This window comes from Brachionichthys hirsutus, chromosome 4 (assembly GCF_040956055.1).
Source record: "Brachionichthys hirsutus isolate HB-005 chromosome 4, CSIRO-AGI_Bhir_v1, whole genome shotgun sequence".
NCBI classification, from domain to species: Eukaryota; Metazoa; Chordata; class Actinopteri; order Lophiiformes; family Brachionichthyidae; genus Brachionichthys; species Brachionichthys hirsutus.
In genome coordinates, this window is record NC_090900.1 from 3,510,501 (window position 1) to 3,532,871 (window position 22,371).

The 22,371-nt window shown below is 43.5% G+C and overlaps 2 protein-coding genes across 2 annotated transcripts; one reads left to right on the forward strand and one right to left on the reverse strand.

Annotated features, from left to right (window-relative positions):
• Positions 1-74: 74 nt before the first annotated feature.
• On the forward strand, positions 75-8,504 carry LOC137918026 (ceramide transfer protein-like). Its single transcript, XM_068760769.1, has 14 exons — positions 75-89; positions 166-304; positions 388-474; positions 642-799; positions 2,772-2,864; positions 3,001-3,087; positions 3,245-3,337; positions 4,313-4,408; positions 4,590-4,722; positions 4,813-4,883; positions 4,966-5,094; positions 5,263-5,392; positions 5,499-5,631; positions 5,781-8,504. The coding sequence occupies exons 1-13, from the start codon at positions 75-77 to the stop codon at positions 5,624-5,626; spliced, it is 1,359 nt and encodes a 452-aa protein (XP_068616870.1). The 3' UTR covers positions 5,627-5,631; positions 5,781-8,504.
• pip5k1bb (phosphatidylinositol-4-phosphate 5-kinase, type I, beta b) lies at positions 5,902-21,337 on the reverse strand. Its single transcript, XM_068760770.1, has 13 exons — positions 21,269-21,337; positions 20,729-20,859; positions 17,689-17,806; positions 15,730-15,882; positions 14,981-15,280; positions 12,488-12,690; positions 12,039-12,122; positions 11,558-11,606; positions 11,386-11,470; positions 11,084-11,242; positions 10,643-10,769; positions 8,704-8,833; positions 5,902-5,994 (listed from the first exon to the last, which is right to left on the reverse strand). Exons 1-13 carry the CDS (start codon positions 21,335-21,337, stop codon positions 5,902-5,904), a joined length of 1,701 nt encoding a protein of 566 aa, XP_068616871.1.
• Positions 21,338-22,371: the final 1,034 nt, after the last annotated feature.

Below are 22,371 nucleotides of genomic sequence, written 5' to 3' on the forward strand. Positions count from 1 at the left end.
GCTTTGAACTGTTGTCATTAATAATTCATATGCGAAGCTAAAAGCTCGATCTGCTAGAAGCATTTGTGTCGATTATGAGAACGTCACCGGTACTCGAAGTCGAAGCAACAGGACTGCCTTTCATTGCCTCTCGCTCTCTCTCTTTCTCCGATTGGGTTTGTCCAGAAGGGCCACAGGTTGCACGAGAAGCTAGCAGAAATGGAGACCTTCCGGGACATTCTGTGCAGACAAGTGGACACCCTGCAGAAATACTTTGACTCCTGTGCTGATGCCGTCTCCAAAGATGAATTCCAGCGGGACAGAGGTATTTCGTTTGCATTTGATTGACTGTGAACTCTAGTAAAGATGGAGAGCTGATAAATGTACGTTGTGTTGTCTTCTAACCAGCAGTGGAGGAAGAGGAGGAGGACTTTCCTGCCACTGCAAGAAGTGACGGAGAATATAATCAGAATAACAACGGAAGCAAAGAGAAACGTGAGTCGCCGTCCAGCAATGTATTTCTTCATTTGAGAATGTTTCTAAAATCAATGTGACTGTGATCAGTATAATTACTGATTCGCTTTAAATGGCTCTATGTTTCCAAGTCGGGACGCAGCTGTGAAGCGGGACCATTTCTGTTTCTTTGTTTCCATCTGTGCCAGTGTGCGGCCCCGCCAGCCCCAAAGGAATGAACGGCATCGACTTCAAGGGGGAGGCGATCACCTTCAAGGCCACCACGGCGGGCATCCTGTCCACCATGTCCCACTGCATTGAGCTGATGGTCAAACGAGAGGACAGCTGGCAGAAGAGGCTAGACAAGGTACCGTCGCTACCGAGCGCTAACTCGCTAACAGCCGTGTGAAACTGACAGCTTTTTGAATATTGCGAGACAGAACGCTTCACAATACGCTGCTGGATGAATGCCAAATAGCTACTTTCATGTATCCTGTTAGTCAGGTTAATAATTGGGTTAGGATTATTTTAATTCAAGGTATGCAATTGTTTTTGTCTATTTGTCTGTCGGTTTCTTTGTTTTTCATGGAGTAGGATTAAAATCATGGTGCAGATTTACTCATGTGATCCAGGTTGCCTCCTCCTCCCTGGCTTGAAGCGAGGGAGCAGCTTCAGCAGGGAAAGCGTCATCACTTGGATAGATCAGGAAGTTGTTTCCTAATCATTATGTTCTGCAGTGTCTATATGCTGTAGCTCTTCATACATACAGCGAGACAATGGGAATCTTGCTGCTATGTTCTTAGCCTGGATGTACAGTAGAAAGACGAACAGCCATTCGCTAACTACGGGAAATTTAAGATTCACCCGAAGAGAGCCCACACAGACAATGTCAACACAAACAAGTCTTTGAACCCCCCCCAAAAATAGGAACACACACCGGCTGTGACCGCAGCGGTGCACGTTATAGAAGAGTAAATTGTTGGCCTTTGTGTCGAACGACTAAAAACAGGCGTATGCATTTCACAACATCGACTCTGAGACGTGGTGTTGTTTAAACGTGTGGGTTTAAAGTCCACGGGTCTGCAGATTGCGTGTCCATCGTTTTTTATTTGATCTTCTTTATAGCAGGGCGGATGTGCACGCATCCGTTTCCATGATCGAGAGCCGTCGGATTGTTTTCCGTTTCGCGTTGTTTTTTTTATTGGAGTTACCTTAAGACTCCATCCTTGCTTAATCTGAGGCGGCGGAGGTATGCAGTTTAGCGCTCCTGGAGCACGCATTCGGATCAGTTCAGCTGATGTGGCCAAACCAGTTCCTTTTTTTATTTTTTTTTTGTTCCCGTCTGTAAAGGTGTGCTGCCCAACCCTAAAACCTGTTAAAGGGAAGTGCCGTCACTTCGGCCGCACACGGAAACTACCTCAATCCTATTTGCGTTTGGTTGTGCGCGAAGTTTAGCTCCCAAATGCACAGCGGGCGACTAGAACTAGTTACCGATCGCTTATTGTAACTCGACAAAAGGGTCCCCCCGGACTTGTACAGCGAGCGGCTTAAGATGACTGCCAGGACGTCGTGGTGTAATCTGTGGAAGCCTTCCTTACAAAGGGGAGCCGAGCTGCTTAAGTACCAGAAACAGAGATGGATCCCTTTGCAGACCTGCAGCCTCTTCTTTACGGTAGGCGTCCGACGGTTTTTAGTGAGCCGGCGGGATTATGTCCTGTTTGCGTTGAGTCAACACGTTCACACCGTCCTGTGCGCTTCTTTTTGTGGTTTGTGGGTGCCGCCGGTGAATTATGGCTTAAGGTGGCCGTGTCCTTTCAGCCACGATTCGGTTTCCTGCCTTGTATCTTGTGGCAGTGAAGCTGGAGTGAAATCTGTGCCGGCTTTGGAGTGATTCCAGGCTTAGATCGTGAGCTTTATTAGAATTTGCTCTTACAATGAGACAAACCCTTTTCAGGTCTCCATTTATGTAGCTGATGTCTCTAATTCATTCGAGGGCAGTGTTTATTTGCCTCGGGCATGAAATGAGACTCTCTGTAAAACCTGTTTGAGTGCGCACACAAAAGAATGATGTGGCGGCTTTGCACAGCTGTTGTGACTTTTTTTTTAACCCTGTCACCTGTAATCTAAGGGCATGAGTATTATCTCTGGGGTGGACATGTTTTCTCACACTGGGCTCGAGGCCTTTATGCTCATTGTCACGGTAACAGACGTCCAATCAATAAAGCATTGCTGTTGTCTAGAGTTTGGGCTGTAAATAACATGGATGACTTTTTTCATTATTTTGTTATTTGATTTTTAATACGGCTTCACTAACGTTGTGTGTGTGTGTGTTTGTTAAGGAGCTGGAGAAGAGGAGGAGGGTCGAAGATGCTTACAAGTCTGCTGTGAATGAGCTGAAGAAGAAGTCTCACTATGGAGGCCCAGACTATGAGGCAAGATGAAAGTGGAGACGAAAAAAGATCGATTAGAACCCAGATAAACCGCATCAGAGCGACTTATTGACTTTGTCGCGACTCTGCGACTTTCACGGCCCTATTCTCGCATGATTCCAACGTTTGCGTTTCGCAGGAGGGTCCCAACAGTCTGATCAATGAAGACGAGTTCTTTGATGCAGTGGAAGCTGCGCTCGACAGGCAGGACAAGATGGAGGAGCAGGTGTGTGCATCGTGGGATGGGAATGTGCATTTAGGATCTTTATTTTATTGTCTTTCTTTCTCTGAAGCCCATGAAATCTGAACTCAAAGCGTAGCTATGGCGACCGGAGATGTTTGCTATTCTCTAGCGTCTTCTTTCTCCCGCTCTTGTCTCGCAGTGCCAGACGGAGAAGGCCAGGATGCCTCGAATAACTCCCATTTCTCCCGGAGACGCCTACTCCACCGTCAGCAAACACCGATACGCCACCAAGGTGCTCGACGCGGTTCTCGACGTGGTTCTCGTTCCAGTCTGAAACTCAAGTCGCATTAAAACCCATTGTGACCCGCCTATGAAGCCGCGCAGCTGCAAAAACTTTCTTATACGTAACCATAATTGTGCTTGTTGCAATAACTTGCGCACTGGACATAGCATGCTTAAACACAACGCTATCTGGAGCAGCTCTCTTCTGCTTCAGCCGCACCGCTTTCTGTTGCGTGCCTTGCTCATTTCTCACTCGATCTTTCTTCCTCTTTGCCGTACAGCTTCATAGCCATTCTTCTTCCCCGTCATCACTTGAGCTAGTCAGTGCTTCGGATGACGTTCACAGACTCAGCGCTCAGGTACTGCATTTGGTCGACAGCAAAGCGCCTGCACCTGCAGACGGGCTCGACGTTTCCACTGCAGGCAGAGAGAAACGCGCACATCCTGTGAGAGAATGTCTGCTGACGAGTCACTCTAGGATTTCGACAATTTCCTGTGCTTTCGGTGTAATCTTATTTGTAGCAGTATGAGATTTAAAAAAACAAATCTAATAACTGAAATTCCTGGAGTGACCAAAAGGATTTTTTTTAAAAATCATATAACCGTTTTCCACATACCTCCGATTAGGATAGAATGCATCACTGGAAACACTTCATTTCCTGCTCTCACATCCCTCTTTCTTTCCGGCATGAATCTTAACTGCATTATGTTTTCAATGCATTCAGCAACACTAAGCAGGAACAAATGTTAAATATGTATTTGGTTACTGCTCTGTAGGAATTCCTCAGATTTGTGGCGGGGAAATTTGGTTTGTGCGTCATATTAACCGAACCTCAGTTATAAGACACCAGAACGGGCGCTGCAACCTGCGGATTTAAAGACAGCAGAGCTTCTCAAATACAATCTATCCTTATGCACCAAATGTGACCTGTTTCAGAGCGTGTCTTCGACTAAGCTAGGTAATCAACATCTGTCTCTTTATTAGGTGGAGGACATGGTGCAGAATCATATGACATACTCGCTGCAGGATGTGGGTGGAGATGCCAACTGGCAGCTGGTGATAGAGGAAGGAGAGATGAAGGCGAGTACATGGGGAAAGAAGCTGCGTGCGATTCACTCCCTTTGATTGTTTAGCGGTGAATATTGACATCTCGCCCCCTTTTTAATAACGGAGGAGTGGAATAATTGATGGAGCGAAAGTTCGTCACTTAAAGCTGGAAGCATTCACAACAGTGGAACCACTGTGCGCCACTTTTGAGCAGGTGTACAGGAGAGAGATGGAGGAGAACGGTATTGTGCTGGATCCTCTCAAAGCCACTCATGCTGTGAAGGGCGTGACCGGACACGAGGTCTGCCACTACTTCTGGGATACAGCGGTGCGATTGGACTGGGAGAGTGAGTGTAGCGTTCCCGAAATCACCGTCACACAGCTTTGACTGTTCCTGAATCACAATCTGGCTGAACTCTTCCCCCACCCCCACACAGGCACTATTGAGAATTTCAACGTTGTGGAAACCCTTTCTGATAATGCTGTAATTGTTTACCAGACACACAAAGTAAGAAAGAGCTGCACGTCGAATGACTCGGTTTCCGCGAGCTGAACTATCTCCATCTTGACGGCCTCTGATTGCGTTTCAGAGAGTCTGGCCCGCCTCTCAGAGAGACGTGCTCTATCTGTCAGCCATCAGGAAGATCTTGGCCACAAACGAAAACGATCCTGACACATGGCTGGTCTGCAACTTCTCCGTGGACCACGAAAAGGCTGCTGTAAGTTTACTGCATGGGTATTCTTGTATCTTTCACATACTGGAAACCCTAACCCTTTAATTTTTTTGGAGCTACTTGGGCTCTTTCTCAACCTGCTTTTACAGAGGGTAGCATTTAGTGGCCTTTTACGTTTGTAGTTATTTGTAAAAAAAATTTTTGTACTTTCAGCCCACTAACCGGTGTATTCGTGCCAAAATCAATGTTGCTATGATCTGCCAAACGATGGTCAGCCCACCGGAGGGCGATAAAGAAATCAGCAGGGACAACGTCCTCTGTAAGATCACCTATGTGGCCAACAGTAAGTGCCTCTCCAGCCTGAACACGTTGGACCTCTGTGGAATGGCCCAGCTCGCGCCTCGAGTAGCCGGGTGGAGGATCGTGATTCCTTCTTTCATTTCTTGCAGTAAACCCAGGAGGCTGGGCTCCGGCTTCGGTCCTCAGAGCCGTGGCGAAGAGAGAGTATCCCAAGTTCCTCAAGCGCTTCACCTCCTACGTCCAGGATAAAACGGCTGGGAAGTCCATTCTCTTCTGAACCGGGTAGCTAACAGCCCAAACACGAACTGCTTTTACAAGCGAGCAAAGCCATTTCACAAGCGTTACGGTTTAGGATACGATTTAAGAAGGCACCAAGTGGAGCCATGAGCATCTTCAGATTTCAGTTCTGACTTTTAATCTTTTTTTTCCAGGGCTCTGCTGGAACGAGGTTGCCCTCTGGAGAGGCTGCGTTTGTCAGCGCCGGGCTGTCGATGACCACGTGGATCACCTGCTGCTTGGAATGCGTCTCTGTATGCAGGACACAATGGCGTCTCACAGGAGACCTGCAGGGTTGAAGACTGTTTCTACGGCTTTAGTCTGACGGTGGTCGTCATCCTCAGCCACACGGGAGCGATTCAACATCATCTGGTGGTCGTGGGTATATTTGCATGTAAATTCAGGATTCAGGAGTGCTTTATGAATCGTTGGTAATTATTTTCTTCTTTTTTTTTTTACATTTCTCATCGCATACTTCTTGACTTTTATTGGGTTTTCTTTAATCACTAGTATTACAGCAACTTGTTTGCTGCTGCTAACGTAACAGGAAAAAGCATTGAAGAGTTGTTGCACAGAATCTCTTCAGCCTTGCCTTCTCCTGTTCCTTTAGACATCACTCTCTGCGGTTTGATGGGAGGGGGGTGAAAACATACAGCTTTGAAATCTTTATATTTCTAGATTGTTATTAAATTACTTACTGAGAGCACCATGGACATAACGTATTGTAAAAATAAAAAAACAGAATAAGATTTTTAGTTAGTTTACCAACGTGAGAAATGTGAATTGACTGAACGCTTGAATTTGATGACAGCTATGGCCCACGGCAAACCTGAAGCGGGGGGGGGGGGGGGGGGGGCACAAGTGCATTTGCTAAGTCTAATTGACTCGTGTTGGACAATATCTATTGACACTCTTGACCTGATACTCAATTGAATACCTAGAATTTAGTTGACTGTGGTCTGCAGATGGTCTGTTGCCAGTATCTGTTTCACCTCCGTGGTCTCTGACAGATATTTGCGAACGGCCAGCAGTAGCGTCCGGTATCGGTATTCCTGAGTGGGTTTACTTTGTACAGTCTAATTTGGGATTTTTTCACTATTTTCAGCCCCTGATGAGGGAGAAAAATGCCCATTCACAGGTGGTCAGGTTTGCCAGTCCTGCTTTTACTGTGCAGGATGAAGTAGAACTGTAAATTGTTTAGTAGATAAATATTTTTCTCTATTATAGTCGAGCATTACATTTCATATACCACACTACAGTGCAGCGGCCTCCTGCCCTTTGACTGATAACCTACCCCCCCAGAATGCGAATGTGAGAGAGAGTCAGCATTACCTCAGATTCTAAATTAATCAAAATAGTTTTTTTGATGTCATTGAAAGCTGGGAGCTTCGCAATTTAGATCTGCACGGTTGAAAAGTCAGATGGGTATTGGGGAGCAGAGGTCAGGAAGGATCTTGTTGATTGTTTCACTGATTTATGAGCAATGTCCGCTGAAGAATGCATTTATTGTTTTTAATTTTGATATTTTGTCAGTAATCTACACAGTTTGTATATTTCTAAATTGTACATCAAAAGTGTTATTTGCACTAAGTTTAATGCAATTTGACAATGTTCTGTAAATAAAAATTATCAACAGAAGCATATGCAGTGTGTACCGTTCTTTTTCTTCCTTCAGTGTACCATTCTAGCGACGCCACTGAATTCGACGTTCACATAAACGGTGAGAAGGTCTTTCCAAACTGGCTCAACAAGACATTGAATTTAAGTAATTTATTTAAACGCATCTGTTCTAATGTATAAATATGCATCGTCATTACATTCAGCAATTTACTTTTTTTATTTTTAGAAATTGGCAAAATAGAGATTTAAATCAAATTATGGTCTTCGCAAATGTTTGACTGGAATTCAGCATTTATGGTATTGATGAAGAGGTACCAGATTCCATGTCTCATGCCTGCTTGAAGGGGACCCACTTGGTATCAAAGAATATCCTGAGTAAAAGCATTTCAGTCATGACAAAATTCACAAAACTAATAAGCTCTACGTCAAAAAATGATCAGCAGTGTTCCTTCACTATCTGGACATGTATCGAAGACGTACGTGAGGTTGTGCATCCGGAGTATAAAGAGAGAAAAGTGCATATTCCAAATCTGTCCTTCAGGAAAAAAATATTTCTTAACAGTAATCAACGTCAAAAGTGCCATTTTTTCAAGAGCGAATGCATCGTCCTTCCATTCCTGTGCTTTGTCCAAGATACAGTAACTTATCTTTTGTCATTGGTAGCGGCCATTCACAAGGGATTCGGGCTCCTGTTGGGATTGGGTGGCTACTTTCACCGTGTTACAGTCTGTTTGGCTTTGAGAGCGTTAGAATCCTTCGAGCCTTGCCCGTCCTTGCACTGTCTGTGGCTACAAGCCGGCTTGTGTCTCTGGTGGTGACGCCGTCACAGTCCCATTAATCAGGGACGAAGGCTTCACCATAAATTTGCTGTAAACTGATCAGCAACTGAAACAGCTGCAGACTTTCAGAATTGTTTTTTTTTTTAAGAAATGCATCTTTTGTATATATATATATATATATATATATAGTAAATATTTAAATATTTCTATGAGCCATGATAAGAGTACACATGTATAAAACGTAAAAGCACTGCATTTACGCATGCTCTAAAAAGCAACAGTCAGCCTCATGTTCATCATATTACATGATGATGTGTGGTTCCTTGGGATGTCCATCGCTGTTGGTGTCTTCTTTCAGTCCATCGACCAGTGAAGAAGCCCCATCTTTTTATGGTTTGGCGATGCAAGTGGCAACATGGTACATCTAGCAGCATTAGGAGTCGGGTTACAAGGCCAGTCGGGGGGGCCCAACAAATGGAGTGTGGGGATTGTCTTGATTGGCAGAATAAAATGATGGTTGCAAATCTGTCTTTTTACTGTAAGTGAGAAGAAAGAGTTGACATTGTTTAGGTATAGGAGACGAATAAACACAGATAAACAAATACATGGAAAGAAGTCACCATGTGCAGCGAAAATAACTCCAATGTGAGTGGCCTGATAAGAAATGGACTCGACTAACCAAGTAGACGTCGAGGACAGATCCATCATCCCGGTCCGTGTCCACGTCCATTTCCATGGTGCTCCGCTCCGAAGTGAGATAGATAGCGCTGTCCTCCAGGGTAAATGTGGAGCTGGATGCAATGTCATCTCTGAAACAGAAACAAATGTATTCTCATATTAACCTAGGTAGCCCCCGTGTCACCGCAATCGGGGTAACTCGCCTGTGTATACAGTGCATCAAATTAGATTATAGAAACACATCACATGACTAATGCATGCAGTCTGACACTAAATAGACAAACTGGCTGCACGAAAGAGCTGAAACTCGTCTGGTATCGAGTCTCATAGTCTCAGAAATGTCTCACAGGAAATTAACAAAGTATCCTCAAGATTGGCCGGATGTGACCAAGAATGTGTAAGTCAAAATAGGAAACCTGCGGGGAGCTGGTCCCGAAGTGCTTTTACAAATGCCCACATATAGTTTAAAGGCGGACCTCAATTTTTTCTAACTTCCTGACGTAAATGTTGATGTCAGCTTGTTTGAAGACGAGACGTCTGTCTCAAGACTTTGATAATGATTTATTAAAAAACGCAGAAAAGACATTACGCAGCAGAATTTTTAAATACATCCATTAAAGAATATCTGATATGAATAAGTGACTGAAATCTCATTTATCAGCCGTACAAGACCCCGGAAAAGAATCAAAATTTGGTTATCGCTCTTCACGTTAACTTCCCATGAGTAATTTTATATTAACAGGGGAAAATTCAAAGAAAACAAAAAAGCATAAAAGGAGCAAAAACATATAAATATATCAATTATGAAATACTGTAATACTACTGTACATGTTTTTGTGCATCAAAAAAACAGTTCCTTTTATGTTAAATTCCTAGTCCCGCCAGCAGGGGGCGGCTCGAGAGCAGGTGGTGTTTTATTGTATGTCAGGTGTGTCTACCATTTTATGACATTTTACTGACTTTACTTTTTGTGCTCAAAGTCAAAAACCAGGTAGTGACATCATGCAGACCAGCTGACCCGGATTATTGTCAGTCGCCGCTACACCGCTTGAATTTTTTGGACACTGTCTTTTTGCAGCATAATCCCATTGAGTAGGACCGTGTCAAAGATGCAGTTTAAATATTTATGAAAACAGTTGACAGAACAATGTCAGCACAGCAGCAGGTGACTGATGAGAGGACCAGATCAGGCAAGACACACAATGGAGCTTTGGAACGCAAGATGAACTTGACCCTGATGGGCTTGATGAGAGGTGTAAAATAGAAAAACAAAGAGTCGAGGTGCTTCTGGCATCTGGCTAAATGAACCTCTCCTTTGGTGACAGGGAAGGAAATGATATGGGCAAAAAAGTTGCATAAGATGTCATAAAAAGCTGATTGTATTTCCTAATAGTGTACACAACATCTCTTTTAATCAGATTTTCGGACATTACATATCTAAAAGGGTCTTAAATCTATAAGACAAGACTGTATTGCTTTATAATTCAATCTGTTTCCAGTCGAGGTATTTCTCTTCTGTCATATCACACGGCTCATCCTAAATGTCCTGTATATGTCTGCATGTCGGGTTGGAATTAAATCTATTTTACTGTATGTGCATTGGAAACACGTCAACACAAGCTGAGTCACCTGTTCCATGACGCGTCTCACTCTGACCATGCGATTTACGAGTGCAGGCGGCAATAACCTGGGAGAGTGTGTGTGTGTGTGTGTGTGTGTGTGTGTGTGTGTGCGTGTGCGTGTGCGTGTGCGTGTGCGTGTGTTTGCAGGGTGTGGCACATGAACTCCTCTTTCTTGTTCTCGAAGCCTCACTGCACACACTGTTCATGTGTAATTGTTTTAAGGTGATAAACTGAACATTCCAACAGTAAATCAACACAAAGTCTTCTTTTATAATGAAAGTAAGCAGAAGGAGTGAAAGACAAACAAGCAGACCGCACCTCTCCCCCGTTCGGTCGTCCACACTGACGAAGATGGACGAGCTGGAGATGGTTCCCATGGAGGAGCCCTTGTAGAAAGACATGCTGGCTGGGACCAGATCTGGACGCTGGTACGAACCAAACACAGCTGAGGAGAAGAAATTCCCATGCATGTGATATGAATGAAAGAAAACAAGGCCACATTTTCCTAAATGTTCCATTTCAGGCGTTTTTTTTGGGGGGGGAGGGGGGGTCGTATCCATGTCCAAGCAGTCATGAAACAGTCTCACAGCCTTACGTTCCCTACTTCAATGGGTGTCTCTGCTGTCTGCCCCAAAAAAGCAAGCCCCTGTATTAATATGATTTATTGTGTGTCCGTTTGGGTGTTTATGAAAATAGAAGTGAGCTACTTTTGTCAGGATCAGGAGGAGGCTTTCCTAAATAACGTGCCCTTTGGCTCACCTTGTCCGTTCAGACTGGCCAGACTGCAGGCTCCTCCCAGTCGGTCCCTCCTGTCCTCGTTGTTCCGCTCATCTGCCTGCGATGAAAGGATCTCCTGGGATGACGACTTCAGCGCAGGGATGGACGTGCGGGTCCTCTTTGAAGGGGAAAATCGAAACGCTGCAGGTCGAGAACGAGTGTGGAAGAGAGGAAAAGAAATGCTTAAGCGAGTAGCAAAACGGAAGCAGTCACACAATGTTCTGTCCCCCCCCCCCCCCCCCCCCCCCCGCCCGTGTGCGACAACAATCAGCCTCCAGACTTACGATGAGTCTTCCTGAAAACCCGTGTGCTCATGAACTTCAGGAAGCGGCTGGCGTAAAATCCAGGCCGGTGCACTGAGACGGAGTCCTGGGGAATGGCCAGAGAAGAAGTTAAAGGACGTGACAAAATAAAAGGCTCGGTCACAAAGGAAAGGCGCATCAGATTTGCACTCACGCCATCGTACACCAGGGCTTTCCATGAATGCTCCAACTTTTTCATGAATCTGGGTGGAAACAAAAGAAGAAGCTTCCTGTGAAATGGATCCGCTCACTGAAAACGGGCCCTTTATGCTTCGTCAAAACTGAGGCTGTCCATTCGTTTCTCTCGTCACGACACAAAACTAAGATTATTCTCCAGCATTGAAACAGAAAATACATCAAAAGCACAGGAGACAAACTGAGTCCATTCTTCCTTTCTCCCTGACCCGATCGATCTCCTCTCACTTCCTCCGTGTGGCTTTTGATGCTTTAATCAAGCAAGCTAACAAAGATGAATGTGATGCTTGAGCAGCTTCCTTCACTGTTAATCAACACTTGTGCTCCCAGGACAAAAATTTAAAAAAATTTTTTTTAAATGGCCTTCAAAAGTCAACAAAATGTTCCAATAAAGACACAATTAGTAAAAGTTTTTTTTTTTAACTATTGGAGATCAGTACCTATAGGATTGTAAAATATCTATGATGCCCAGGAAAATGAGCAGCTTCTCTTCCTTGTGGTTTTTGGCAGGGATGCCACCCATACTGAAAGAGAGCAGAAAACACAACGGCTGTTAGGATGCAGCTTCCGTTCTTCTGTAATGCTGCTCAAATAAAAGATGTGGCGATGCAGTTAAACTCCTGTTTGTAAAAGAGCCACTTCCAGTATTTGCATTTCATTTTTATTGCTCCAAATATGCAGAACAGTGGCTGGGTTTGCGTTTGTGTCGCCATGGTTACATGAAAACCCGACTCTATGTACACTTGTCTTGTTCCAAGTCTTTGCACGGTCGTACGACTACTGCACGTCTGGGACTGAAAGTTCTCACGTCAGAGACAGACAGGGGCGTGTATTCTCAAATATGTGTGCGTGAAACAGACAAATATATAAACCAGCTGAACCGACTCACGTGTCATCCGTGGCGAGGGCTTCAGCAGCTTTGCCGTCTCCCTGGATGGATTCCATTGCGGTGGAGTACAGCACCCTCTGACCCACAGGTCTCCTCCCATCACCCCCTGCTTGGCCCGGCTCGCCTCCATCTCTCTGGTTCTGGTCCAGGATGTGCACGCCAAGCAGTAGGCTGTAGTCCATGATCTTAAAACTCTCCAGCACCTATTTGAAGTAAAAAAATATATATAAAAAAGACGTGACACAAGGCAGGTCACAATGACCTGGATATTTCATGTTGTCGACACTTTTTTTCTTTCATCCCAAAACTTTAATTGCCAAACATGCTTTGGCGTCTTAAAGACTGCAGAAGGAAATCTCTGTTGAAACCAGTTCTGAGAGAAATAAACAAGGTGTTTCCCCCCCCCCCCACAGTGGAGCATGTGTTATGTGTTACACATTGACCTGCCTGAGGAGCCTCTAACCTAGTTTCCCAGAGACTCTGAGTTCTGAGATGGGGAGTAAGACCGAGGCGCGGAGAGGCAGAAGACTGAGCTGGAATGGGGTCATTGTTTTATATTTCATGATCTAATTAAATAAAATAAAATAAAGAAATATATTGTTCTGTTTCATAATTCTCGACTCAAAGAATGAGAGAAAGAAAGGTTTCTCTGAAGGGGAAAAGTGGACACTATGTTCTACAAATGCATTCCATATATAACGCATTTCCTGAACCATCCCAGGGATGGGACTGAAATCAGGAATGACCTTGTGACATTGTCGGAAAAAGATATTTGCCATAGATCAAGGGAAACTTAGTCACTTGTTTCTGAAGCTTTGGAAGTTAACATACAATTCCTTCTTTAAAGAAGCTGATTTCAAAGTGTTAATGACCAAAGAAGACTGCGTTAGTCGTGCACCCACTTTGAATCTGGAATAGAAACTGCTGATGGATGACGTTAGATTCATATTCAGAACAGACTCAAACATTGGGGCTTTTGTTTGAGCTTTGGATTTTCTGTATCCATGATTTGCATCCCTTCACTCAAACTTCCCCGGCCTATTCAAACAGCAGCCATTTTGAATAGAGAAAAAAAAACACACACACACACACCCACCTGCCTACAGAAGACCTACTTTGTGCTGCCCGAGCAAACAATCAGTCAGATAATTAGGAGAAACACTGAAAGATTTGTTTTCATTGTTGACATTGTGCCTTTGAATTCACCTTATAGATTTGTATGAAGACCTACAATAGGTTGCACTGATTGAAATGATCAGCCATCATTTTGATTATCGCAGAAATATTTAAAGTGAGGATTTTAGCCACATGAGACAAATGCAAAGGGTCTGACTTCCGACGGCGAGGTCAGACGGAAGAATCACACGACTGACTCGATCCATCGTTGTTCAATCTCCCTGGCAGAACGTATTCCTGTCTGAATCAATGTTTCTGGACTTGCTCCTACGTGAAGGTAAATATGACACTAATTCTTTAATGGAATTTAGCGAGTGCACCGAGGTCCTTCGGCTTTGGTGGTTGCCGTCATCCTCGGTAACAACGTTAACCAAGTCGCATTCGATACTCGCCTTCTGAGAACCGGAATTCTCAAATAGAACAGTTTGAAATAAACCCTAAAATTGGGCAAATACTTACTAATACTAATACGTACAAACAATCAATCCTCTGGCTCACTCTCGCTGTGCAGTCGAGTTTAACATGAATTATTAATGCTTTGTGTCATTTAGTCATTTGTGGAGTATCAGGAAAGCTGCAGAGAAATGGAGAGAGTACACTTGGAAAAGAAACAAAACACATCCCGTGTCTCCCTGGAAGTGTCCAACATAGCGCAAATATCTCACCTCTCACCAACACATTGCTCATTCTCCTCTTTGCTCCGCTTTCTGCTTCTGACCTCCCACATTACAGTGAAACATGAATCACAATCAGATTTCAAAGCCCCCCCACCCCAAATGTTATTTAATAGGACAACAACTCCCTCTCCTCCCTTTCATTCCCTCCACGCCCCTCACCCCCTGTTGCTTGGCTCCTGTCGACCCCTCCTCTGTTTTGCTCTCTGTTTTTTGCCCTCTCCTGGGGTGAAGGGGTTAGCTGCTTACTCATGGAAATGAACAGCAGTTCTGCTTAGAGGGCATTTTGCTTCCCGCTCAGGACAGGAGGCAAGCACAGGATGCCGTGGCAATAACAAAATGTGCAGAACAGAGTATCGAGCAGCTGCTGCTTAACAGCCTCGCTTATAAATCAGACATAGATAAACTCTAGTTGTGTTTTAAACATGCTACATGCAAGCAGTGGCCTAATGAGGCAGGATTGCGTGTCTCATGTTTTGGGTAATGTGAGTGTGCAACAGAGGACAATGTCTTTCTGCTTGCAATCTTCTTAAGAAAACAGAAGGGCAAATTGGGAAGATATAAGCAAAGTCAGCATATTGTTTCATGATGATGGGAAAGGGAAATAATTTGAGGAGATTACTAAAATTCTAAAACGACCTACCCGACAGTCTCTCTGCAAGGTCTTCATTAAATTGTTGTATGTCTCTGTGTCAAAGTGAAGCCCTTCCTCATGCATGTCCTGAAAGTCCAGATCTTTGCAGGTGGGACACGCCTTCTCTCGCTCTTTCCTGGATGCTCTTCTCTTGTATGTTGACCCCTTCAAGTCGTATTTGTGGTGCATTTTGAGCGAGCGTGGAAGTACGTTGTTCATCACCACCAGTCGGATGTTAATCCCTCCAGATTGAATGCAGTATAGTCCGTAAAACTTGGGCAGCAGTGTGCGTGGATTCTGGTTCAGGTTCTATGAAGTGAAAGGCAGGTTTAATCTCAAATGCTGCTTATTACAAGAAGGAAAATGCTGTTACTTTAACCCCTGAATGCTTACATTATGTTGGGAATTACCTGAGACTTGAATGGGATTTTAAGTATTTACAGTATATTGCAGTAAAACATCAGCATTACAAATATGATTCAAAAATTTAGCGCCGTTTAAAAAGCTACATAAATATTGCAGGCCAAGTGTGAAGATGCGTAGAAATAATGAGATGTAAATGTAAGCAGCACGTTCATCTTTCAGACAGAAACAATTCACTGCAGATGGAAATAATGAGAATCTCATTTATACAATTTAAGCGTCTGACAAGTGATCTGTTCAAATACAGCACTAGAAAGATATATACTGTATATAAATATATATATATTTATCTTCACGCTCCTCGGGCGATGCTGAAGCAGCATTAAGAGCCTCACCATGTAATATCCCGGTAGCAATCTTTGGAGGAACTTGGCCTCCTTGTGCTGGACTGTTTTAATGATGAACTCGTCGTCGCTGGTCAGGTAGAAGAGAGACCCGCTGGCCCCCGGGTTGGTAAGCTCAATCAGAGGCTCATTGACTAGGGAATACTACAGAAGGAGAGAAATAAACAATGCTTAATTAAATTAAAAATGTTCACATCGAACCAAGGTCAAGTTAAAAATGTAGATATTACAAACTAGATAGATAAATTACAGTCCTGAAATGGCAAGCAAGAAAAAAAGGAATCAATAGTTTTAACCCAATCTATGAATAGAGGAAAGAAAATAAAAGTACAGGAAAGGAAAGGGCTGCCTTCTTACTTAAAAAAAAAAAATCAAATTCATTAAAAGCAGCGTTCTGAGATTCAGATCACAGTTTATCTAAAAATAAACACCAAAACTGAATTAAGCATTCTTTGCGATGTGGGAGAGACTGTGAGCACGGTTCTATGTTAATGAGTGCGCCATGAGTTTATCTAAAAATAAACACCAAAACTGAATTAAGCATTCTTTGCAATGTGGGAGAGACTGTGAGCACGGTTCTATGTTAATGAGTGCGCCATGAGTTTATCTAAAAATAAACACCAAAACTGAATTAAGCATTCTTTGCGATGTGGGAGAGACTGTGAGCACGGTTCTATGTTAATGAGTGCGCCATGAGCAACATGTTCGGAGCGGAGGAGAAACACTGGAGGCATCTATCCTTCCTCTCCAGAGATCGTTCCACTGATGACAGTCTGCAGTCACGTTGAGGAACCAGTGTGCAGCATTAACACATCCGCAGTCAATTGTATTTGCATTGGGTATACTGTGTGTGTGTGTGTGTGTGTGTGTGTGTGTGTGTGTGTGTGTGTGTGTGTGTTTCTATTCTCTCGTTTAATTAGGCTCGGCTGTGCGGCTCAGCGAATTCATCATCACCTCAAGGACATCCATCATGAGTGCACCCTCTAAGCTGCAGTCCATTGCACAATTTGCCTTCAGCTGCCTTCAATTTACATTTCAACAGCATCTCTTTCAGTGCCTTTTGTCTCGCACTCGTGCACAAACAAATGTGCATTTAAGAACAAAAGCGTAGCTGGTGGATCTTTAAAGGGAATGGACATGGACTGAATAAACATAATAAAGCACAAGCAGGGTTACACACAATCTACTACACTCCTTGTTGTGCAGAAAGTTAAATTAGCATAATGGCAATGAAGGCCCTTGAATAAGTTTAAGTGATTCACGACTTCAGTCAATGTTTTCTTTCCTTCTTTCTCTCTACAAACTACTTAAGTCAAAACCATCATAGCTCCATTATCTCCTGTAGCTTCCCCAACCCTTTAGATTTAAGTGTTGATGGGGACAAATTAATGCAGAAATGACGTGTATGCTTCAAGAGAATGTAACAAAAATAATTTATAGGGCGGTGTGATTTGGAGTGGTGTAACACAAACATTTAAACTTTAGGAAAATATTCTCATTTATTTTCTTTCTTGATTATTTAAAAAGATTAAAATCTCCATGTCTGTCTGCAGAAAAAAAAAAAAAAAAGCAACACAACCAGCTTGCAATTAGCTTATCTTAGAATGAATATTAGAGACAGATTTAAATGGCCTGGAAAGCATTAAACATCTAAAGCAAACTTACACTTTCTTATTTTTGTAAATGTAAAAACTTCCATTTGTGGTTTTGTGGGGCTACGAGTGAGAGTAAATGTTTCTTCGCTGGGAGAAGTGACTTCCTGACCAGTGGATATAAAAAGAAGCTCCTGCAAATAATTTGCCAAAATGTGCAAGCTTGATTCTATCCTTATTCACGCCAGCATGATACTGTATTTTGCACATTACCGGTAATTTGGTAATCAAGTATAATTATGTGAAGGTTAAACGAAAAAAAAACCCACATAGGTCCCTTGACAGGTTTCGATCTTACCAGGTAGTCATCTGGTTTGATGCCGAACAGGTCCCGGAAGTAGCGAAAGGCCAGTGGGGCGTAGGTCTTGAAGCGGAAATCCGGATAGTGGTGCGCTGGGGTCAAGTTGCTTCCCTCACTGGGATGCACAATGAATAACCCGTTAAGCCAGGAGATGACATAAACTTACTCTAAACACATTATAATACTCAAATAAGGAATGGATGAAGAAATATTTAAGCGAAACAGTTAAAGACAGTGTTCTGAACACAAACTCTCAAACCAGGAAACTCATGTCGGCAGCACAAGGGGCAAGATGAACCCGGAGGCCTTATCTTTGTTCCTGGTATCTATTGACTACCGGTCGGAATATCAGTTGGTCCTTGTTATGTTCGCCACCCACTGCTTGAAGAGGACTGCGTCAAGTCATTTATGGGAACTGAGATTTACCAGTGCCACGGAGACAAATTGGCCTGTATAGCGTTCCTCACCTGGAGACTGAAGACGGCTCACATTACTGGATCCGAACAATACAGCGCAACACATGAGCTTTGACTCGAAGGGACTGGAAAGGCAAAGATGAAACCGCTTTTCTGAGTGGAGAGACTTTCTCCACAAAGCTAAAAAGAAAAAAGCTATGGTATATATATGCAGTGAATTGTCCGAGCTGACAGATAATTTGGAAATCCTCCGGATGACACGCCAGCTTGCGCAGTGAGGCTCACTGGCTCAAGGGGCTTCAAAGGGAGCGTGCCGCAGAGAATCTAGGTCCAATGTTCAGTTTCTAGGTGGCATAACAAGGACTCTAATATGAGCCCCAAATCTCTGGGCATCTCTCCAAAATTGTGTAAGGATAACACAATCCCCAGAAAGCCTGCACTGCCCCACATAGGCTGTTAATGGTAGCCGCCACGCCTCTGGTGGGGGTCAGTTACGACTTCTCCGATCCAACTGAGCCTACGGGAACAGGATGATCTCCTGCGACCTAGATGTGAATGGGTCAGCTTGATTTTCTGTGTACCGTGACTCAGAACGACCCTGTTTTATATCTTGTGCCCCATGGGAACACCGCAACATAGGAATAAGAACATCTGATCAGGTTAGCGTGAGGATCTTTCATTAAATAAACACTCAGTGAAATCAATAACACTCACCCTAACGCGCCTAGAAGTAGGATAATAAAGTTTTTTTTTTTTGCTTTCCATGGGTAAATCTATTTTAAATTCGGTGTAATGGGGCTACTGCGTTGTTGTTTTTTGTGCTGGTACCATTTGTAATGGGATACAGACAACAAGAGTCTGGCCCTGCTGTGCAACACAATGCCTGTGATTGCTGCACAGTGAAATGTGACTGCTCTGTTTAGCCAATAGTTATTTATCATCAATGAGTGACACGTTCCACGAAGTTAAGATACACATCACAGGAATCCATTAAGTAGCCTGCAGCACACGGAAATATTTGCATCAATCTATTTAGACTAGCTACAAGATATTCTGGTTGTCAGGGACTTGCATTCTGAAACAAACAAAAAAACTAACTGTGTGAGCTGTAACGTCTCCAGCCCTCCGAAACTAGACTGACAGGAAATCAACAGGAAAAAAAAGAGGAGTAAAAAAAAAAATGCAGAGCAGCCTCGGAAAGATGCCTCTGTCAATCACTCTGTCAGGACACTGAGCGATAATCTTTATGTTTGTGTGCGACGCCAAACCAGAAAAAAAACACGAAGAAATGTAAAGAATGACAAAGGAAATAATAATGTCAGACAACAGATGTAAGACAGTCTTTAATTCTGCTTTGGGTACCGGTAATTCAGAATTACAATAATTTGTTGTGTTGTTTCCGTTGGCTGTTCGCGTTAAACCCCCTGGAAAATATTTACATTTTTATTATTTTATTCAGGTATATAAAAACACTGATATTGAATGCAGACTGTGATAAAAACAAACTCATTTTTAATTCATTAAAAAGCTATAGCAGTCTTACTATGACACTCGTGGATGTGGGGCCGACACCAAACAAGTAATGTTTGGCTGTTGCTAAGGAGTAAATGTCCGTGCCAACGGCAGGTTTGCATAAACAATCCTGTGTTTGCATATCCTGGTGCTGAACCTGTATTATAAACCGGATCATTTCCCAGTATAACTCATTCTCTTCCTGAAGCCTGAATTTTGTCAGAGATAAAAAATTAATTTGTGTACTGTTCATATTTTTACTCGATTGTTATCTTTGAACATTTGTTGCAGGATAGGCCCTCTTAAAAGCATGTCTTACACAATTTAACGTTTCACCTCGTAATTCTAATTATACAGTTAATCCCAAATGACAAAATCCTGTCTGACATAATGCAATATGCGAGATAAGGAAGTAATGCTAGCAAGTGATATTGTTTTGCACTATAAGTATTGATATAGTGTGTGTTTGAGCAGCAATTCTGTATGTGCGAATACATGAGTCAAACTTTCAAAGATTCCCTGGGTCTGCTTTGGATTATATGAGGTGTTTATTTAACATGAAGGCAGCCTGAGATGATGGATTGGCTCCAAACAGACATATTCCTCCGCACTGTGGTAGCATTAGGTGCACAGTGCGCTGATTCCACAGATCTTGGCAGGATTATCCCTAGAATAGTTTGGACATTGGTTCAGACTAGTAAAAAAAACGTTTTTATAAATGATGATAGGGGAAGTTTACATTAGTAGCACTATATTTGGTCTGGATGTTCATTTCCTTTGAGCATAATTAATAATTGCTTCAAGCCTCATACATTAAACACTGAAATGAATCTTGAGTTTTTAGCTACTTTCTAGTCGTGCCATTTGCAGAGACAGGAAACGACCACAGCCAGAAAGCAGCCCGTCACCACCTGCACACAATCTGTTTTTATGAAGCAGTTCTCCGAGTGACTGGCACTGGTATGCCAAATGACCTTCAGTTTATGCAAAGGCAGGTTGTTATTAAATCAATGCTACACAAAGTACTCGCGTGCTGAATGGGTGCTGTTTAGAAGCTGTGTGTCTAGGAATGAATGCATCTGTGTGGGTCGGTGCTGCGCAGCACTGACCTGGGCAGAAAGACGCTCTCCACCACATAGAAGTCTTGCATAAGCACGTCTCTGTCAGGCTTGGAGGTGAGGTTGCCCACGGTGTAGCCAATGCCGAGCTGAATGGCCCCCTTCAAGGCTGATGACGTGGTCTGGAGGGGAAAATAGAAGTGAAAGCATCACATTAGTCCCGCTGTTATAGCGTATAGTGTTCCTGCTACCCCCCCCCCCCCCCCCCCTCGTTTCATTACACCCACTGTAAGAGGAACAGGCAATGGTGACATAGTAAGAAACTCTCCCATAAGCTGCTGCAGTATCAAACGTTTTAAACTGAAAGAAAACAAGTGTGACCACCACTTGACTGATCTCTGGCAGGCAGCCCCCCCCAGGACATTATGTGCTGTAAAAGCACATTTACAAGGACTCATGTGACTCAGGCTCTGGAGTAAATATGTTTTGCCTCTGTGCAAAATGAGGTATTCAAAAATAAATGGCATGCAAAAAGACCCACGCAAATACAGTAAGGAGCTTGTGTGCTACTTTTTCTTTTTTTTTTCTAACCTTTTTATATGTTTTCTCTCTGCTTGTGGTCCAAGGCCCTCCCATCCCACTTTCTGTTGTAGTTGACATCTGAAAGAAATCACCCATATGATTAAAATAGAACCGTAAAAATGACAGCTACTTTCATTACTTAAAATTACTAGTTGTTGTTGTTTTTTCACGAGTACGGTAAGTGAAAATGTCAGCTGAATATACTTACTTTGCTTAATGTAAAGCTGTGCCTTGACAGCATTTAGGGGGACATCTCTTGATTGTTGGTGCCTTAAGGAAACATCCAGAGGCTTAGATCTGTCAGGGGTAACAAAGTAACAGAGTAACTCACACACATTAAAAAAAACACACATAAAAAAAAGAAACCGCTCGCAGCTTTAACAGAAATTAAGCTGTTCCCGAGTTAGGGTGTGAAAAGCTGGAGGGATGCAAAACCTTTGAAGTCATTTGGCTGCCTTCCACTCTCCTGTTAATCTGTGGCTGACAGGAGAGGCAATTTAGTCCATTTCTATACTCCCACTGTTGAGGTGCCTCAACAGTCACTCACGTCTAAAGAAATGGTTAATGTGCGTGCGTGTTGCTATCCCAACTCTCGTATTACACGCTTGTTTTATAGAGCAATACCTGACACTTCAGATGTTCCATCACAAAGCGCTCTATTCAGAAAGCCCACTATTAGCCCACTTACTCCTCATCATCTTCAACTCTGTCATTATTTTAATACATCTTTCCATTTTCCATGCCATGAGTATGTGTGTTGGATAAAAAAAATAAAAAAGACCTAATAAAAAGGCGGGCGGCTCGGTGGCGCAGTGGTAAGCACTGTTGCCTCACAGCGAGATGGTCGCAGGTTCGTCTCCGGCTTGTGGCCATTCTGTGAGGAGTTTGCATGTTCCCCCCGTGTCTGCGTGGGTTCTCTCCGGGTTCTCCGGCTTCCTCCCACCACCAAAGACATGCAGCCTAGGCTGATTGGTGACACTAGATTGCCCGTAGGTGTGAGTGTGTGTGGCTGGTTGTCTGTCTCTGTGTTGCCCTGCAATGAACTGGCGGCTTGTCCAGGGTGTCCCCTGCCTCTCGCCCATTGACTGCTGGGATTGGCTCCAGCTCGGCCC